The 19,396-nt window shown below is 35.4% G+C and overlaps 3 protein-coding genes across 4 annotated transcripts in view; 2 read left to right on the forward strand and 1 right to left on the reverse strand.

Annotated features, from left to right (window-relative positions):
- LOC149411061 (uncharacterized) overlaps positions 1-6,884 on the reverse strand; it is a 57,825-nt gene extending 50,941 nt beyond the window's left edge. Inside the window, exon 1 of the mRNA XM_089647633.1 lies at positions 6,789-6,884. The gene's annotated coding sequence lies outside the window, so the exon portion shown is untranslated. The remainder of the gene's footprint in view (positions 1-6,788) is intronic.
- A 2,088-nt stretch (positions 6,885-8,972) lies between these two features.
- Positions 8,973-19,396, forward strand: part of LOC149411062 (uncharacterized) — a 30,126-nt gene continuing 19,702 nt past the window's right edge. The window contains exons 1-4 of one of the 2 annotated variants that reach the window (XM_089647039.1): positions 8,973-9,154; positions 11,173-13,172; positions 13,574-13,636; positions 17,675-17,993. In XM_089647039.1, the coding sequence (XP_089503165.1) occupies positions 11,180-13,172; positions 13,574-13,636; positions 17,675-17,993 (2,375 nt within the window). In that variant the 5' untranslated portion in view covers positions 8,973-9,154; positions 11,173-11,179. The remainder of the gene's footprint in view (positions 9,155-11,172; positions 13,173-13,573; positions 13,637-17,674; positions 17,994-19,396) is intronic. The other variant, XM_089647041.1, reaches the window with a different exon arrangement.
- LOC149411063 (phosphatidate cytidylyltransferase, mitochondrial) lies at positions 9,148-10,396 on the forward strand. The gene has a single exon (XM_089647042.1). The coding sequence runs from the start codon at positions 9,214-9,216 to the stop codon at positions 10,246-10,248; it is 1,035 nt and encodes a 344-aa protein (XP_089503168.1). The 5' UTR covers positions 9,148-9,213; the 3' UTR covers positions 10,249-10,396.

Below are 19,396 nucleotides of genomic sequence, written 5' to 3' on the forward strand. Positions count from 1 at the left end.
GCAACTGCAGAGAAACCTGTCTCACACAAGTATGATGTCGCAAACGGTAATAAAACCCTTAACGCTGCAGTGCTGATGGAACGATATTCTCGCTATAAAGATTGCCTCACGACGCCCCTGGGATGATCCTGCGGCGCCCCGGGGCGTGGCGACTCACAGCCCTGATCTAGTCAATCAACACTATGCAAGTGCATTATATAAGCAAAATAAATACAAAACAATACAAGAACTCACCAGAGATCAAATGGGAAAATAATTCACCGACTCCAGATATTTTCATATCAGAGGGTTCGGCTCGGTAGAACTTCTAACAGGGCCTATAAATCCTACTGATCCCTCAACATAAATATTTGAAAAATCTTTCGTTATCCTACATGTATTCAAAATGACCGACTTTTGCATCTTTATATATAAATTTTTTGATAGACCTAATACGTCTAAATTTTTAATGAGAGAGCTAGGTATAATGCCAGTAGCCGAAATAACGAATGGTAATATTTTTATAGTCTGAGAATGCCAAATTCTTTTTATTTCATTTCCTAAATCTGTGTATTTTCTTATTTTTTCATTAGCAGATTTTTTAATATTACAGGAATTTGGAATAGCGACATCAATGATATAAGTTATTTTTTTAATTTTGTCATGTAAAACTATATCGGGTCTATTATGACTAATCGTTCGGTCTGTTAGTATAGTTTTATCATAATAATATTTTATAAAATTCGTTTTCTAAAACTGAATTTGGTTCGTATTCATAATATGGTACTATATTACGGCAGTCAATCAAGTTATGTTTAATTACCAAACTTTGGTGAATTATTTTTAAAACTTGATTGTGCCTAAATGTATAGATATATAGTTATTTTTTTAACTTCCGATTTAGTTGTCCGGGTTAAATCTTCCCCAAAGGAAAAACTTAACCCTTCCACTCACTTTTCCACAAATGATCATCTAGTCAATCAACATTATGTAAGTGCATTATATAAGCAAAATAAATACAAAACAATACAAGAACAACACGTCAACTCACCAGAGATCAAATGGGAAAATAATTCACCGATTCCAGATATTTTCATATCAGAGGGTTCGGCTCGGTAGAACTTCATGTATATTATTTATATTATTATTGGCTAAATAGGCAGTAGGTAAAATTACACAAATAACATTTTCGCAATGTTATTTTGCTCCTGTCTGTAGTTGGTTGTCACCAGAGGCAGTTCGTGACTTACCTCATTGGGAGTTTAATCGGAGATTAAAAAGGAAGAAAGATATAAAAAGATCAGTCCCATGATATTTCGTCAAAATGACAATTAAACACACCTTTAAAAAGTGATATAGTCATTAAAAGTGATGAAACAAAAACTAAGTTAAATAGTCACCTATGTAACCTATTTAACCTAGTTTTTGTTTCATCATTTTTCATGACTTTATATCACTTTTTGTAGGTGTGTTGAACTGTCATTTTGATGAGATACCCGGTCACCGAAAAAATCTTATGTTGTTCTTTTTTATATTATTTATATTTTTCCAAAGATCTAAAGGAATTGCACCACATCACTGCAGTAGAGATTAGCGACGCAATTTTCAACCTAGTTTTACTACTATAATACATCTATTTTCAATTTTCGACCTAGTTTTTTTTTTACTACAATACATCTATTTTCAGTTTTCGACCTAGTTTTTTTACTATAATACATCTATTTTCAATTTTCGACCTAGTTTTTTTACTATAAAACATCTATTTTCAATTTTCGACCTAGTTTTTTACTATAATACATCTATTTTCAATTTTCGATCTAGTTTTTTTACTATAAAACATCTATTTTCAATTTTCGACCTAGTTTTTTTACTATAATACATCTATTTTCAATTTTCGACCTAGTTTTTTTTTTACTACAATACATCTATTTTCAGTGTTCGTTCTAGTTTTTTTACTAAAATACATCTATTTTCAGTTTTCAACATGGTTTTTTTACTATAATACATCTATTTTCGATTTTCGACCTACTTTTTTTATCAAAATACATCTATTTTCAGTTTTCGGCCTAGTTTTTTTACTAAAATACATCTATTTTCAGTTTATGACCTAATTTTTTTACTACAATACATCTATTTTCGATTTTCGACCTAGTTTTTTTTTACTATAATACATATATTTTCAATTTTCGACCTAGTTGAACCATCTATTGGGCCAGCTAGTAGCCGATTTCAAAGATTTATTTTTATTGAATGAGGATTAAAACTTCCTCCCCAGGGACTGGAGTCAACTAAATACTTGAACAAATGAGTTTGTATATTTAGGAAGTATGTTCACAATGGAAAGGCTAATAAGGACTTTAAAAGAAGGAGAAAGGATAAATTCCACTAACCTCTTGTTCGCCAGCGTATTCATAACAATATATTAAAAAATCATTTCTCTGAACGTAACTAGTTATTATGGGGAAACTACTTATGGTTGATTATTTACTATTTTTACAAATATATGTGGTAGAACTATGTTTGGTCGTGTTAGAAATGTGGAAATTCCGAAGGAACGCTAGATAGAAGAATGAGCAAGATTAAGAAAGGGACGCTTGGAATGAAGAAGGGAGTGTCAAGAGATTATATGACCCTAAAATGACTTGTCAAATAAGAATGGCCTTATCAAGTGAACCCCCAAGACTGCAAAGTTAAGTGTGTCGATCTGTAACCTTCAAATAAGGAATTTAATCTTTATTTACACCATGAGATTAAGACTACTATCAAGAAAGTTATATTGACATTAAATGCCCTGTTGACTGTAATAAAAGTACCTACCTATCCATTTTTAAAGCCATGATAAGCAGGCTTATCGACCAATCAAAAGACTCGACAAACATTACTTAGGTACTTATTTACCTAAATACATCTGAAATCTTTGCTGGAAACATTTCTAAAGATGAGGTAGGTACCTACTTGTTCACATTAAAAATAAAATACGGATTCCTGGTGTGCGAAATGTATATTATATAGACCATTGTTTCATAAACCTTTCAAGCCACAAAATCAAAAAATTTACAGGATACAACAAAAATGAATACTTACAAATTTGTTAAAAACTAATTTAAAATCTTGAAGTTTAGTAAAAAAAAGTCATTATTTGTTTTTCAAAAGTTTGATGTAAAATAATATTGCATTTCTATTTAAAATTATGAGAGATTTGAGGGTTGAGTAATTTCATACACGGTTTTCCGGAAATAACCTAAAAAAATTGCAGCAAAAATCTGCTGTACATTAAAGATTATTCTATATGAAACCACTGAAAAGCAAGATTCCCAAAAAAATGTTTCTCGAAGGGTTTTACCAAAACACAGCCGTTATGTATGTTGAAAGGATGATTATAACACAAAGAGATAGATAAAAGAAAAAGGGACACTCCAGGAAGACATGACACGATCAAATTAACAGAACTACAATAGATTCTCACTGATTGTGCGCATCACTTATTTTTGTTGTTCAAAATTGACTCCACATAGAAGGCTGTGAGAGAAATCGGTTTTTCTCATGGCCTATGCAATCTTTGAGGCTGCTGAGTAGAGGGTATGACACATTTAATAATACTTCATTATTTTATAAAAAGCATTGTTTTGCTACTATATCCGTAGTGGTAGATACTCTAGCAAATGTACAGAAAAACAGGCTTGATATACACATATTGTTAACACTTTGTATTTATGTTAGATAATAATGAGAAGTAAGTATTTCAGTTTTCGGAAATGGAAAATAATGCATTTTAGTAGCTATTTTGTTAAAAAAAGCTCATAATTTGACGTCTTTTCTTCAAGGCATGTTTTGACATATTTTTAAGCTAGTTTTTTAATTGAACCACACTAATTAACCTATTTTAGGATCATAGGTTCATATATTGGTTCAATAAGAGAAGAAATAAACTAACCTAAAAACTTAAACATCTATAATAATGGCCGCCAAGCGAAAAACCGATTTTAATTTCAACGAAATTACTATTAAAATGCATTATTTTCCATTTACGGCAACTGAAATACTTACTTCTCATTTTTAGGTAACTACTGCAAAGGGTTTTTAAAATAAAATGTACATATTAAGCTTGTACCTAATTTCTGGTTCCATGATAACTCAACACAGTGACAATTCAACACACTTTTAAAAAGTGATATAAAGTCATTAGAAACGATGAAAAAAAAAAAAAATTAAACCTAATCTACTTAACCCAGTTAATAAAGTTTTTGTTTCATCACTTTCTATGACTTTATATAACTTTTTAAAGATGTGATGAATTATCATTGTGATGATTTATCCGGTCACCCTATTTTCTGTATATTTACCGATACTCTCAGTATCACCCTGGTGAAAGACCACCATTCAGAATTGAAGCCCTGTTTGGAGATCAGGTCTGAAGCTAGCCAGGTACTCCTCAACCTACACATCTCCTTCCATTCTCTACATATCCCAATTGGGGATGACATAGAGCCATTGGCTCCGAAAAGTTTCAGTATTCATATTAAAAAAAAATTAAATTCATAAATACAGAGTTTTCCAATAAGAGGTGTTATTTTGATATTCAATCGTAAAAGATCAATGGTTTCGTTGCTTGCGTGGCACATAGCGCTGTCTTGTTGAAAGTAAACGTTGTCCAGATCAATACCATCCAATTCCGGCCATAAAAAATCATTAATCATCTCTCGATAGCGCAATTCATTCACCGTAACTGTTGCTCCAGCCTCATTTTCGAAAAAGTAAGGTCCAATGACTCCGCCGGACCATAAACCGCACCAAACAGTCACACGTTGAGGATAGAGAGGCTTTTCAACAATAAATCTTGGGTTTTCCGAGGCCCAGATGCGACAATTTTGCTTGTTGATAAAGCCACCGAGGTGGAAATGGGCCTCATCACTCAAGATGATTTGCATTTGATTCACTCAAGTGAATTTTAATAATTTCAATGCCTTGTTGAAGCGTGTATCGTTCCATATTAATATTAATGGCGTAGTTTCTACTTGTCAAATGTCAAAAAATGACAGCTTCAAAAGTAACATCTACCGAAATAGCGGGCTATTCAAAATAACACCTCTTATTGGAAAACCCTGTATTATATTATGCAAAAAAAAAAAAAAAGTGTTTTTCCAACTTTCTGAACATTCTGGTAATCTGGCACCATTGTTTTTTTTTTTTGTACTAGTGTCAGAAGAAATTCTTCTATAAATACCAGACATTCAAATTGATAGATCGGCCAATCAGGGAAAGGGGACAAACCGAGACGTGCGCAGCGCGGGAGGCAGTATTTTGTAGTTTTCTTTCTAGTTACTTTCTGTAGTTTGTTAATAAATTAATCTGACAGTATACGGCCAACTCGCATTGTAATATCACTATTCAGTCATCATAAATAAAAACTGCTTGCGAATTACTAGTGCTTTTTACATGACGCGCAAATTGATGACTGTGTAAAAAAACTTAACTACAAATCCCAAATTAGTTAAACAAAATTTAGGACTCATTTCCAAAACTGAATATTTTGTTACACTATTTTGTTCTGATATTTTTACAAATATGTTATAATTTATCCACCACACTAATATTTAGTTTCGCGAGGCGTTTCATTTGAAAATGAACACTCCGGTCTTGCGCAGAAAAGTCCCACAATGGACTGCGCTACAAACTAAGACATGACTGATGTTGTAGATTATTGAAAGGATACACATATTTCATGTTAGAGTACGTCTATAAATTTGATGTCTATGATAAATACCCATCTATAATAAAATTATAGTTAAATCTTTCTTTAATTTTATTATTTATAACTTATAGAATTTCACTGTAAATGTCCAATGTCAAATGGACCTGCATAATATAAATGAATTATTTGAGAGATTTATAATATGGTAGTAAGCAAAATTAGTCATTGAAAAAATTAAATACAATCGTAAATAATGTGAAAACGATAAGAGAAAACAATATTTACAAGAAAAGGAAATGCACATAATTAGCTATAAAATAATGGTATAGAAAATACGCACCTCGAATCCCAATTGCGCAATAATCCTTTGGGAAGAATTTGCAGACTACAACATTATTATAAGGTCGTGGTATAATGAGTTATATGTAATGATTTCTTGCGCATACAGCCGGACATGTTTAGATAACATCCGTAACAGAACTTTAGCTGAACCAGATCGTCCCACAAATAACAGGAATTTGTCTCCACGAAGAAATTCAATAATCCAGTACGAACATCTCATTAAGTATTTATGGATGAACCGTTAGGAATCACAGCGAGATAACTTTGTTTTATAGATTCGTGTTCAATACAAATTAACTTTATTTAGCTCACATTATTATTTCTCAGAAACGTAAATATACAAATATCATAGTAAGGGCGGGTGTACCCTATCCCGCTTGGAGGAGAACCCTGTTCCTGTTTTATTTCCGGAAGGTTTGTTTTATTGAAGCAATATGAAATTGTACTTTTCGTTAATTATTAAGAGGTTTCGAGTGAAGACTGTTCGTGTTTTCACAGGTTTTACGATCAACTAGGAAATTCTCTAGTAGGAAGAGAAAATTATGTCAATGCAACCCACACGAAGGTATAGGACCCGACACGGAACGGTGCACGCCTCTCGCTGCAGATATGCAAGTGCGAGCGAGACAGACATATGGGACGTGCCTCCATTTGAAAAGGGTCGTATCACACAAACCCACCCACAGGCGGGAGTCATTGATCTCTAATGAAACAAACACTCAAAATTACATCTTTCGCCATAAAAAATATCAATTTAAGTTATCACGCCACTCACAAATGAATTTTATAATTATAATATTGAGAATTCGGCGTAAAAACACCCGCCTAAATTACTTTTCTGGCACTGACATTCAGTTTCGACGACAACACACCCAGGCAGTGATGCCATACCGCGAAAATGTAAATCGGTAGATTTGAGTGAAAAAATCGGTAGATTTGACTCAAAAATCGGTATGTCATCAAAATATTTATAGGTTCTAGATGAGTGATGATATAACTAAGATTTTAGAATCCATGGAGGGGGAGGGTGGCTAGAGAATTTCCGGAGACGAATAATTTCCCACAATATTTTGAAATCCATGGGGGGTTGGTGGTTAACAAATTTCAGACATACATTCAAATCTATAGGTGGGGGTAGCTAGAGAGTTACGGAAAAAAATGAATTTGGGATATTTTCAGAAAATTTCGGATTTTTTCCGAATTTCGGTAGATTTTTACCGAAATCGGTAGATCTACCAAAATTTCGGTAGGTATGGCATCGCTGCACCCAGGTAATTTTCACGTGCGATCGGAGATGAGTTCGATGTTCCGCTGTGAGCCGCCATGTCAACGTTTTGGCCAATTATAAACAAGAATCACAAAAACTCTCGTTTGTGATTGGTATTTCTGTGAGATTAGATATTTGAAAACGGTGAAACAATTATATTGGTGTGCAAGGAACAAATTCTAGTTCACTTTCATAAATGAAAACCTTTCAACCCTTAAAATGGCTTAACCAGGCTAAACACACTTGCAGATTTAAGCAAAATATAATTAACGAACTAACAACTCGGTCTTGGTACACACTTCTTGTTCCGTTCTTACAGGGCAGAGATGGTAGAAGTAAAAAAATATTTATAACTTTTATTGAAATTTCAATGTTTCGAAGTTCCCACACAAAAATATTTTTCAAAAAATATATAAAGAAGAAAAAAACGGCGCTATACAAATCATCCAAATATGATTATTATTTATTATTATACGAATATTTATTACCCTCATGTAGAATCACCTCCCAAAGTAAGCACACTTTATATATCGAAGCATCGCTATCCGGATATAATTTTACAATTAATAGTTTTGAAGAAATTGATGTGAATGTGACTATAGCAACGTGCGTAGTCCGATCATAGGTGTTAGCTAGTTTTGCATACCTATTATTTGAAAAAATTAAGGAAAAGGAAATATAAAACTTCCTGAAAGAAAGAAGTGTGTTCCCGTAAAGAAATAGTGTTTGGTTATGTCATATCTAATTAGGTATACATAAAAGTTCGTTTGTTCAAAATCGTAAATCTCTGATAGTTCTACACGGATTGCTTTGAAATTTTGACGTAACGTTGAATACGGTGTGTTTTTAGATACCTATTTATATAGATGCCATCTCTCAAAAGTAAAAACACGCTTTTAAAAAAAATCAGCACCATCTGTTGGACTTAAAAGAAACACGCGCTATTGTTTCGCTATCTTCACAGATAAACGGAGCCAAGGCAACTCGTGGCGGGGTACATCTAGTTATCATATAAAATTGGAGTTTTTAACGTTGGGCTTGCCGTAGTACTTTTACAGATTATTGAAATAAAAAAATAATATATTATATCAGAGCTTTAATGACGTATTTTCATGAGATATAGGTATGGTAGTTGCAAGTTGTAGCAGAGAAAGCGTGTTACCAAACAATTTGATTATCTCATTATAAAAAACTTAAAGGTTTTGCGAAAAATTTTTTGGCATAGCACCGGTGAAATATATCGCTACGCTACTGATAATGTCAATTAGATGCTCAGAATCATCAAGAATTGGGTTTTCCCTTTGTAAGAAAAAATAAGCAACTGTAACGTCATCACAATACAATCAATACAGGGCCGGTTAATCAGTATTTTTTGGTAATGGTTTCAGTCGCGTTATCTTGTCAGGGTTCCCTGCACAGAGCAACTTGACGAACGTAAATATCTCTAATAGCGAGCTTAAAAAGCAACTGAAATTTCAACTCCGCATTCGTCTTGTAAAAGTGCAATACCTGAACATATTATCTACTTCTAAAGTCGCTGATTATGAAATTTTTTTTTCTCGAGTCGTGTTGAATTCGAAAATGCCGTTATTTCGTGAATGATCAGTTTACGTGTAAAACATCACGTTTTGTAGTGCCTACGTGACCATAAAAAAACCTTTGTCTTGGTTGTCTGTGATTTTTTTGGTTTAGATTATTGTCTATGGTTGAACGCGGAAAGGTTATGTTTGCGTATCACTCAATAATCGTATTCAAAGCATTGTTTTGACTCTTTGTACGGCTAAAACGAAGCCGGATTGATAACTAAAACTTTGAAAAAGAGTCATCACAAGCAATGGCATCGCAGGATTCACACAATATTTGACGTCGCTCAGGTTAGGTCAAGCAGGTCACCAACATAATTTACCGATTGCACCCGTGTTTAAGTATATATATGCGATATTTAAAAATGGCAACGGCCCGTGCCATGTCGACCGTCCGTGTCGTTTCACCGGTGTACTCCCGAATTCTGTGTAAATTTCCCAAATCGTGTAGCTTTTCTTTCGCGTACGGCTCGGGGGTGAAGCCGCAGACGGGGACCATTAAGAGTGAACAGATGATCGACCTCATCATCTCCACTGAGGACTCCCTTCAGTGGCATGCAGACAACCTGAAGACCAACGGCAATCACTACTCTTTTCTCAAGTATTTAGGTGGGGGGCTCGTAACCAAGTACCAAGAGAGTCTCGGCGCCCAAGTGTACTTCAACACGCTAGTTCCGATCAAAGAGGAAGGAGTCCTCATCAAGTATGGCGTTGTATCGAAGAAGGATCTCATCGCCGACCTGCTGGACTGGGACTATCTCTACCTGGCTGGAAGACTGCACAAACCTGTTGAAGTCATTCTGACAGAAACAGATGCTCGCCTTCACACGGCTCTTCAGGCGAACCTGACATCCGCCGTCCATTCTGCTCTCCTGTTACTTCCGGAAAAGTTTACAGAATTCGAGTTTTTCCACACTATATCGAACCTCAGCTACTCCGGTGACTTCAGGATGATCTTCGGAGAGGATAAAAACAAAGTGAAAAGCATCGTGGAGCCTCAAGTTGCTAAATTCAGGCACCTGTACACTCCAACCATCACAAACCTGAAGACTTTGGTTCACTTTGCTCCCGAAAGCGGAGATGGGAACTGTCAGCAAGATATTTCACCTGGAGCCAAGCATTACCATCTGTCCCAGTTGCCGTCCAACCCGCTGCGACTGATTGAAATCTTCCACTTCAAAAAGAGTATGGGGAAAGAAGCAGGCACTGGAGATGTGTTGGATCACCTGGCTCACGACCCCAAGTGCGCCGATATCCTGAAGAAGGCCCTCAGCACCATTGTGTGGCAGTCCAGCGTCAGACAGTCTATCAAAGGCATCCTCACTGCCGGACTCTTCAAATCTCTTAACTATAGCGCTAGGAAAATAGGCAAAATGTTTAAATAATATTAGGATAAAAATACTGAAATTTAATGATATTATATTTTAAACTAATTTAGGTTTGCCATTTATTATTTGTAGGTGAATTTGTGATTAATTTTTCTATTTCTGTACTGTTAATTTTACGATTTTTGGCATTTTAAAATTACATTGTTGGAAGATAAATAAATATTTTTTATACTTTTTTTACATTCCAGAAGTTTCATTTATAAACCTTATTATAATGAATTCTACCTTTCCGTAAAATAAGACGCAGTCCTTTCAAGGTTGTGACAAATAGAAAGTTGATAAAAATTAAGTGCAAATTTGACATAGAAAAATAACATTTTTGATTTTCTCAAGGAAGAATTATGCACTAAATTAACTATTATTTTAGTGTTAAATTTTCAGATTAATTTACAAGATCTTGTTTATTTAGTCATGTATATTTATCTAATACTATGAAGTGGCCTGGAGATAGTATCATATTATATTGAATGATGTTAACAACGGTTTGTTTTACAATATCTACCTATCTATATATAATGTAAATGTTCATTTGTTCAAAATCTTAAATCTCTGAAAGTTCTTGACCGATTGTTTTGAAATTTTGACACAACTTTGCATTCAAATGCGCGTGTAGACACGCCTGTTTCTATATACCGATATTATATAGATGTCACCTGTGACAGGTAAAAACATACTTTTTAAAATAGCGTCATCTGTTGGACGTAAAAGCAACACGCGCTATTGTTTTTCTATCTGCACAAACAGACTGAACAAAAGCAACAGGTGCGGGGTACAGATACTACAAAATATGCAGAGACAAGTCTCTGTGATCCTTAACCACCGATTTCATTACAACAAAATTGATTTCTGTTTAGCAAGTAATTCTTTTATTATTTCAAAATGTAAACATTCCTAACCGTACAGTTTTTTTATTATTTTCAGCTTGAAAATGTTATCCGACGATTCAACATCAGATTCGGATTCCGGCGTCCGATTCAAAACTGATTCAACACGGCGTCAACAGCCCAGTGATGGGGCTCTACTAGACCGCAACAAAGGGGGACGGAATAATCCCCGTTTTGATGCCGCTCCCGGGGGCAGGGGTCGGAGCGGAGGGTTCTTCCCCGGGAACAGGGACAGACAGGAGCGCAGGTCTCCCCCAAAAGGCAGGGATAGGTCTCCACATCGCAATAGGGATAGGTTTAATAATGATAGATTTCCCAGAAATGACAGAGGTAGAGAAGAAAGAACCAGGGAAGAGAGGCCTAGAGAAGAAAGAACAAGAGAAGAAAGACCTAGAGAAGAGAGGCCTAGAGAAGAAAGAACAAGAGAAGAAAGACCTAGAGAAGAAAGACCCAGGGAAGAGCGACCCAGAGAAGAAAGAGCTAGGGAAGAGAGACCTAGAGAAGAGAGACCTAGAGAAGAAAGAGCCAGGGAAGAGAGACCTAGAGAAGAAAGAGCTAGGGAAGAGAGACCTAGGGAAGAAAGAGCTAGAGAAGAAAGGCCCAGGGAAGACAGACAAAGGGAAGAAAGACAGAGAGAGGAAAGACCCAGGGATGAGCGCACCCGCATAGATTTCCCCAGGCAGAGAGCCCCCAGCCCCAATCAGGAAAGACCACGAGATATCCAGACCGAACGAACCTCAAGCCGCGATGACAGACCAGAGAGAAATGGATCCAAAAGAGACTCGCAACAAAGGACCAGCCATTCTAGAGAAAACAGTGAATCTTTCAGACCGCGTGAGAAGCTTGTTGAAAGAGTTGATGCAAAAGAAGTGGAACAACGAAGGGAATTTGATGCTCGAAGACACCACGAAAAAGTAGAAAGAAGCAATCCAAGAGAAGTTAAAGATAGACTCAACCTCAAGCCAGACAGACAGATCAGTGAAAAGGCCAACAGAGTCACGCCACCACCGCCTCGGCAAATCAATCGCCAAGCTCTTCAAGGTATAAGGAGAATTATCAAGGCTGACGTTAACAGCAGAGAACGAGACTCGGTGAGTTCCAGTCGACCTCGAGCCATCAGTCCCATCAGGTTTGGTAAGAACTGCGGTAGTGCAGATAGGCTCAAATCTGTCAGTACAGAAAGAGATAAGAAAAGAAAAGTGAGCCCAGTACGGGATTCGCCTCCTTTGCAAGAAAGTAACCCTAAAGTTACAAGAAAAAGTGAGAGTCCCGTACCTGATATATCGGATTCAGAACCTAAACCAGTCTCTTACTACAACATGATTAGTAATATTCCACATGTGTCTGACGATGAAAGCGTTAAAGCCATCCAAGAGGAACCCATTGCTGTTTCAGATTCTTCAGAAGATGAAGTTGCACTACGAAGAAAGCTCCTCTTGCTCGAAGACGAATTAAAAAAAACCAAGAAAAAAACAAAAAAAAAGGAAAAGAGAGCTAAGAAGCAACGTAAAAAATCTAAAGTCAGTAAAAGTGGCAGTGATCCGACAGTGAGCAACAGTGAAAAATCTGACGGACAAGCCGAACTATCCATAGACGAATCTAGAAGCATGAAAGTTACAATAAGCTCGGCGACAGATATAGTAGAACGAAGAGTAGTAACGCAGGCTGTTCCTGAAGTAAAGACTGATGTTGTTTCCCCGGTCAAAAAGGTTAAATCGGAAGAATCAAACGAAGAAGGCGAGATAGTTAGTGATTCCGATGATCAAAAGATGGCAATGGATTCGTTGGATCTGAGACATAGACTTGGCAGACAAATTGGTCCCATGCTTCCGAGCATTTCACAGAACAAGTCAAAGATTCCGGACTTGAGGGACAAGTTGTCTGTGAAAGTGGACGGGAAGGAAACGCCTGCACCCGGTCCGACCAACATGCGCGCCAAGGAGAAGGTACAGTTTGACGATGGGAACAATCCAGCCGTTGAAGGTCCTGCTCTTCCCCCACATCTGAAGAATCTCTCGGAGAAGTCCAAATATATGGGTAAGCTAAATTGTCATACTTTCCTTGTGTTATCTAAAATGGTTAGCCCATATACAATGCGGCAGTCAAACATTACCTTATTTTCATTGAATTGTCTTAGGGTCTATTCAATCAAGGAATGGACTACCATTATCAGTTTAGCCAATTTCTAAAGTTGCTCTACACTCTCAGCCAGACTACTCGAGGAGGACCAACCGCCGTAGAGTAGTAGACACGTAGAGCAGGCACGATATTCTGCAATGTTCTATAATACATGTTTATCTACATAACAGCTTGTCAGGTGGCGATTTCGATTTTACTAATTTGTCTAAAATGATTCTTTTTAGCAACTTGTATCTGTCATGTCGCATCCCAGGGTATCCCAAATGAAACATGAATAAACTAATTCCTATGAATGTTAGGTTCTCCAACCAAGGAGACAACCCCACCCCCAACAGATTCAAATGCATCTGCTCCTGAACAAGGTACTAACAACTGCAACTACATAATGTGTTACTCCATCTGACTTATGTTCCCCTGATGATCTTTCATGTGCACAACACAAGTATCTTTTTATTTACAATATAAACACATACATTTGTTTTAGACCACTTTAATTTTACTAAACACTCGACCGATTTCGGAAGAACCCTTCCTTCATCAGGAGAATATTAAATCTAATTTAAGATACACGATACTGACAGATTATATAAATTTTTATATGTTGGAGTGGGAGGTGAACAAAGGGGATGGGGTAATTAGGAGTTTTCTGCGAACAACAGAGCGGTTTACTCGAAATATATTTGTGACTTAAAAAGATAAATTTATTTTATTTTTTTATTTTATTTTATTTAAACGCCCATAGGGCTTTTACCTATAATAATTTACATCTTTATTTTTTTATTTATACAGATTACATTAAAAAAAATCAGTGTTAACAAAATATAGGTTAAATAAAAAAATATCAGAGTTAACAAAATATTTTACATAAAATATAAGAGTAAAATATAGACGAAAAATAGAAAATCTGTCAAAATCCTCCAAATGAACCATAATGATAATAAGAAAGTATAACAATAGTTCACAAATTAGGTAAAAATAGTTCGCACATACTCCGTTTAAAGTTTGCCAAGTTCAAATTATTGTCAAATACATTTATATTGTTTAAGTATTTGTTCTCAAGACTGTGTAAACGTTGTATTGGAGAGTGAAAACTATAGTTGGAATGAGATTTATGTATGTAAAATGTTGATATTTGCCTAGTTGTTCGTGTAGGTATGTGTAGATTTATTAAATGCAGGAGTTCACAACAATCGAATTTAGAGTTCAATAATTTTAATAAAAAGGTTAGGTCGTTTATTTTTCTTCTGTTTTCTAATGTCAGAATATTTAAAAGATTCAATAATGACAGGTAATTTATATGTTCTAAAGGGATGTTAACCACTCAGAACATTAGAACGTCAAAAGACCTAAATATGATAATAGCGGTCAAGACATTAGAACGTCTTTTCACGTAAACGCGCGAGATTTTACAAAAATCGATTTATTTCCATCACTAGTATACGGATTGCCATGATTTAAAAAACAGAGTATCGATAATGAATAACGCTACGCGTCTGTATTCAGGAATATCTGTGGAATGTAGAGGTGCATTATCTAAGTCGATTGGATCTGTCATCTTGTTCGTTCATAATTTATTGCGTTTCTAAATAATTTATTAAAAATATTTTAGTTTGGACGGTTAATATTTTGAGGTGACTAATAGTTTTTAATTATATTTCTTCAATATATAAAGTGTTATTTCTTTATGATACTCAGAAAAAAGTACATTTTTCACAGCTTTGAAATAATGGTCATCGATTTTTACATATTTTTGACGTTTTCAGAAAATGTATATTTCGAAATGCAAATATTTACGTATAACAAAACAATACGATAGTGAATTTCATAATCTTTCCAAAACATTTTTTAGAATGAGGCTACGTTTCCCAAAACGTGAGTTATAAAGCTTTTAACAAAACTCGTGAATAACACAAAAATTTTCACGTTTTGACAGTTCGCAAAGGAACACAAAGTAAATAAAAGTCTTTGTCTAAGAGGTTAAGTTTAAAATTGACAAAGCGTAGAAATTTTCTTTTAATTCTTTCAACATTATGAATATGTACATTGTAGAAGGGCGACCAAACTATGGAGTTATGTTCTATCAGGCTTCTAACTAGGGATATGTACAATAGTTTTATGATTTGTAAAGATTCAAAGTTTTGAATTGTTCTTAATATAAAACCTAATGTTTTCATACCCTTATTCACAATTTGTTGAATGTGGGCCGTAAAGTCTAGTTTCTCATCCATTATTATGCCTAGATCTCGCATTTCCTTTACTCTTTCTAAATTTGTTTTATTTATTGAATAGCCAAAAAATTGTGATGGTTTTTTTCTGGAAATGGTCAAAATTTTGCATTTTTCTACATTTAAATATAAATTGTTTAGTGAACACCAGTTATTTAGCATGTCTATATTAGATTGAAGAACTTGACAGTCGTTTAAGGAGGTTATTTCTTTATATAATTTAATATCGTCGGTGAATAGCAGTACATTGACATTTTTAAAGCAGTTGACTATGTCGTTTATAAAAACAATAAATAAAATTGGGCCAAGATGACTACCTTGCAGTACGCCACTAGTGGCCAAAAATGGTTTAGATAAAAAATATTTTATTTTAACAAGTAAAGTTCTACCAGATATGTAGCTACTTAACCAGCTTAACATATTTGCTCTGATTCCTATAGCATGAAGTTTTTGGATCAGTACTTTGTGAAACACTTTATCAAAGGCTTTCGAGTAATCAGTATTGTATATACAGTAAACTTGTTTATTTTTAGAAAAAGACTCCAATATATAGATTTGAAACAGTAGTAAATTTGTTGTAGTTGATCTGCCTCTAATGAAGCCATGTTGTTTGTCATTTATTAACTTTGTTAGTGTGGGATATATTTCTTCCAAAACTAAAGATTCAAAGATTTTGGGTAATACAGATTGTATGCATGTTGGTCGATAGTTTGAAATGTCAGTCTCGTCACCTTTTTTAAATATTGGAATAATATAGCTGGATTTCCAGTAGACGGGAAAATATCCAGTAGATAGTAGGTGGTTAAATAAAATGGTTAGTGGTTTAGACAATACGGAGGAGCACTGTTTTAGGAAAATTGGCGGGATGGTGTCCGGGCCTGCAGACTTGTTTATGTCTAAGGAACTTAGTTTTTTTTTTTTGCAAGATTCTTCGGTGATGTAGCAGTCTGTTAAATGTGTGGTTTTTTTGAATGTGTATGAAGGAATATTTTCTTCTGGTGTTTCATCATCATAAACATTTTTAAAGAAATCAGAAAAAAGATTTACGATGTCTTGTGTATTGTTGGCGTATTTGTCGTCCATGTGCATTTCTGGTGGATAGTCTGTGCTGTCGTTGTTTATTTATCTAATGCTTCTAGGTTATCTAATTTTTTTCCTTTATTATTACGGTGAAGAATTGAGTCTGTGTCCTTTTTAAAATCATGATCAGTGGAAATGAAATGATTAGCAAACCAGGAAAAAATATTATTATTTAAACATCTTAAATGTATCTTATTATTATCTTAAATCTTAGTGATTCTAACATTTATATTTCTGGTTGTCTTACCTATTGCCGTGGTTTTAAAATGTGGGGGATGCCAGTACAGTGTCAGGGTAGAGGGTTAGGTTCAGGATCAGAGCCTGAAGCCTTTCAGGTATGGTCACCTGGCGACTGGGTCCTCTCACCTGCCGGCAATTTGCCTCGGCTAGCTGCAAGTGACAAAGGTTTGAGGACTCCACCGTCACCAGGCAGTGAGCATTAACTGGACCTGGATTTCATTAGAATCATTAGAAACAGTTAGGTACTATTCGCTACTTACATGGAAAACAGCATGGGTTGAGGAATTACAGGTTTATTGAGGATACAAGAGGTTTACACGTCCCTAGCTAGAAATCGACGGGTTCAAACTCTCTCTCTCTCTCTCTCTCGGCATCACATGAATTGAAGTATCGGCTCATAAGAGATCGACAGGTTATTTTTAGCTCATAGGTATGAGGGCTTGATATTCCAGCCGCATTCTGGCTCTGTTTACGAGGTGGCTTGCCGGTATCAGGATGCAGTAGAACAGAATTAAAGTTAGGGTGGCTCACGGAACCATTCGCAGCCTTTAGGCATGCGGGATGTCCATTTAAAAAGCAATCCGGGACTTGAATCTCATAAAAGAGGAACGGCATTGTAACATCTCAACGGTTTCTGCCAATACACGGGAGTTTTGTGAATACAACTAGTGTGGAGAGTGCATTGTAAGGCAGGCGTCGCCTGACCGTAAATAAGTTTTGTGAATAAGAAACATACTTTTATGGACACTAGTAATAGTAGAAAAGCATATAAATTAAGAGTTTATCTTCAACATTCAAATTTCAATATCTCAAAACTGTGTTTTAATTTAATTAAAATAATTACGTTAATTTCAGGGCCTTCTCTCACGGCGGAGATGCGCGAAAATCTTGCCAAGCGTGCACCCTGCCCAGAACCCTCCGACTCTGATGACGGGGGGGACATAGTGGGCCCCTTGCCTATGGGGGCCCCTGGGCAGGGGCTGTCGGAGGCCCAGGCGCGACTGGAGGAGCGGGCTCTCCGCATGAAGATAGGCACGCTGGAGGGGGCCAGCGCGGGCCCCGAAACAGAGGCCCGCGAGGCCTGGATGTTGGAACTACCTGACGCCAAGGCCAAGATCATAGGACTGGGGCCTCGCCAGTTTAGGGCCAAGGCCGGACCTGATATGAGCGACAGGTATGTTACTGTGCTTAACCTCACAGACAAAGACTTTTATCTACTATGTGTTCCTTTGAGAACTGTCAAAACGTGATAATTTTTGTGTTATTTACGAGTTTTGCTAAAAGCTTCATAACTCACGTTTTGGGAAATGTAGCCTCATTCTAAAAAATGTTTTGGAAAGATTATGAAATCCACTATCGCATTGTGTTGTAATACGTAAATATTTGCGTTTCTAAATATACATTTTATGAAAACGTCAAAAATATGTAAAAATCGCTTACAATTATTTCAAAGCTTTGAAAAATGTACTTTTTTCTGAGTATCATAAAGAAATAACACTTTATATATTGAAGAAATATAATTAAAAACTATTAGTCACCTCAAAATATTAACCGTTCAAACTAAAATATTTTTAATAAATTATTTAGAAACGCAATAAATTATGAACGAACAAGATGACAGATTCAATCGGCTTAGATAATGCAACTCTACGTTCCATAGATATTCTTGAATACAGACGCTTAGCGTTATTCATTATCGATACTCTGTTTTTTAAATCATGGCAATCCGTATACTAGTGATGGAAATAAATCGATTTTTGTAAAATCTCGCGCGTTTACGTGAAAAGACGTTCTAATGTCTTGACCGCTATTATCATATTTACGTCTTTTGACGTTCTAATGTTCTGAGTGGTTAATGTACTAAATTGTATTCATTCTAAACAGTATCCCCCTTACTGATAATCGTGTTTTATATTTTACACAATTGATGCAGAAACATTTATGTATGGTAAACGGTTGTTTATCAGTTTGTGTAAAATTTAAGATATTTATTAGTAAGGCTCTATCCACTAAGTTTGCAAAAACCTTTGTGCGATAGCTTGTCGTAATGTGCCATATTTATAAAACCTAAAAATATGGGATTAACGGTGAAATGTAGGTGGATACATTGGCTTTAAACTGCAGTAAGCAGTTCATGTCTTTCCATATTAATATTGTGAGGAAAGATATTAATAAAATGTTTGTAAAATAGGTAATGATTGCCCGTTTAAGAATATTTTGAATTTAAAACTATGATTGGTAGGTTACCTATGTATGGTCCTACCCACCATATTACAAAACAATAAATAGTGGCATAGTTTTTGATTGATTACCAATCAAATCCTTCCATCGATTATATTATACGATAAACATTTATTATTTAATAAACAAAAATTTTTACAGTGATTGTACGCCCACTTGTTCTTAGTGATTTCCACAATAATGACAGTGATTGCCCACTTGTTATTTGTGATTTCCACAATAATGACAGTGATTGCCCACATGTTCTTTGTGACAATTACAGTGATTGCTCACATGTTCTTAGTAATTCCCACAATAATGACTGTGATTGCCTACTCTAGTGATTTGATAAAAAAT

The sequence above is a fragment of the Hesperophylax consimilis genome, chromosome 26 (genome assembly GCF_061612785.1).
Source record: "Hesperophylax consimilis isolate HC1 chromosome 26, BYU_Hcon_1.0, whole genome shotgun sequence".
NCBI classification, from domain to species: domain Eukaryota; kingdom Metazoa; phylum Arthropoda; class Insecta; order Trichoptera; family Limnephilidae; genus Hesperophylax; species Hesperophylax consimilis.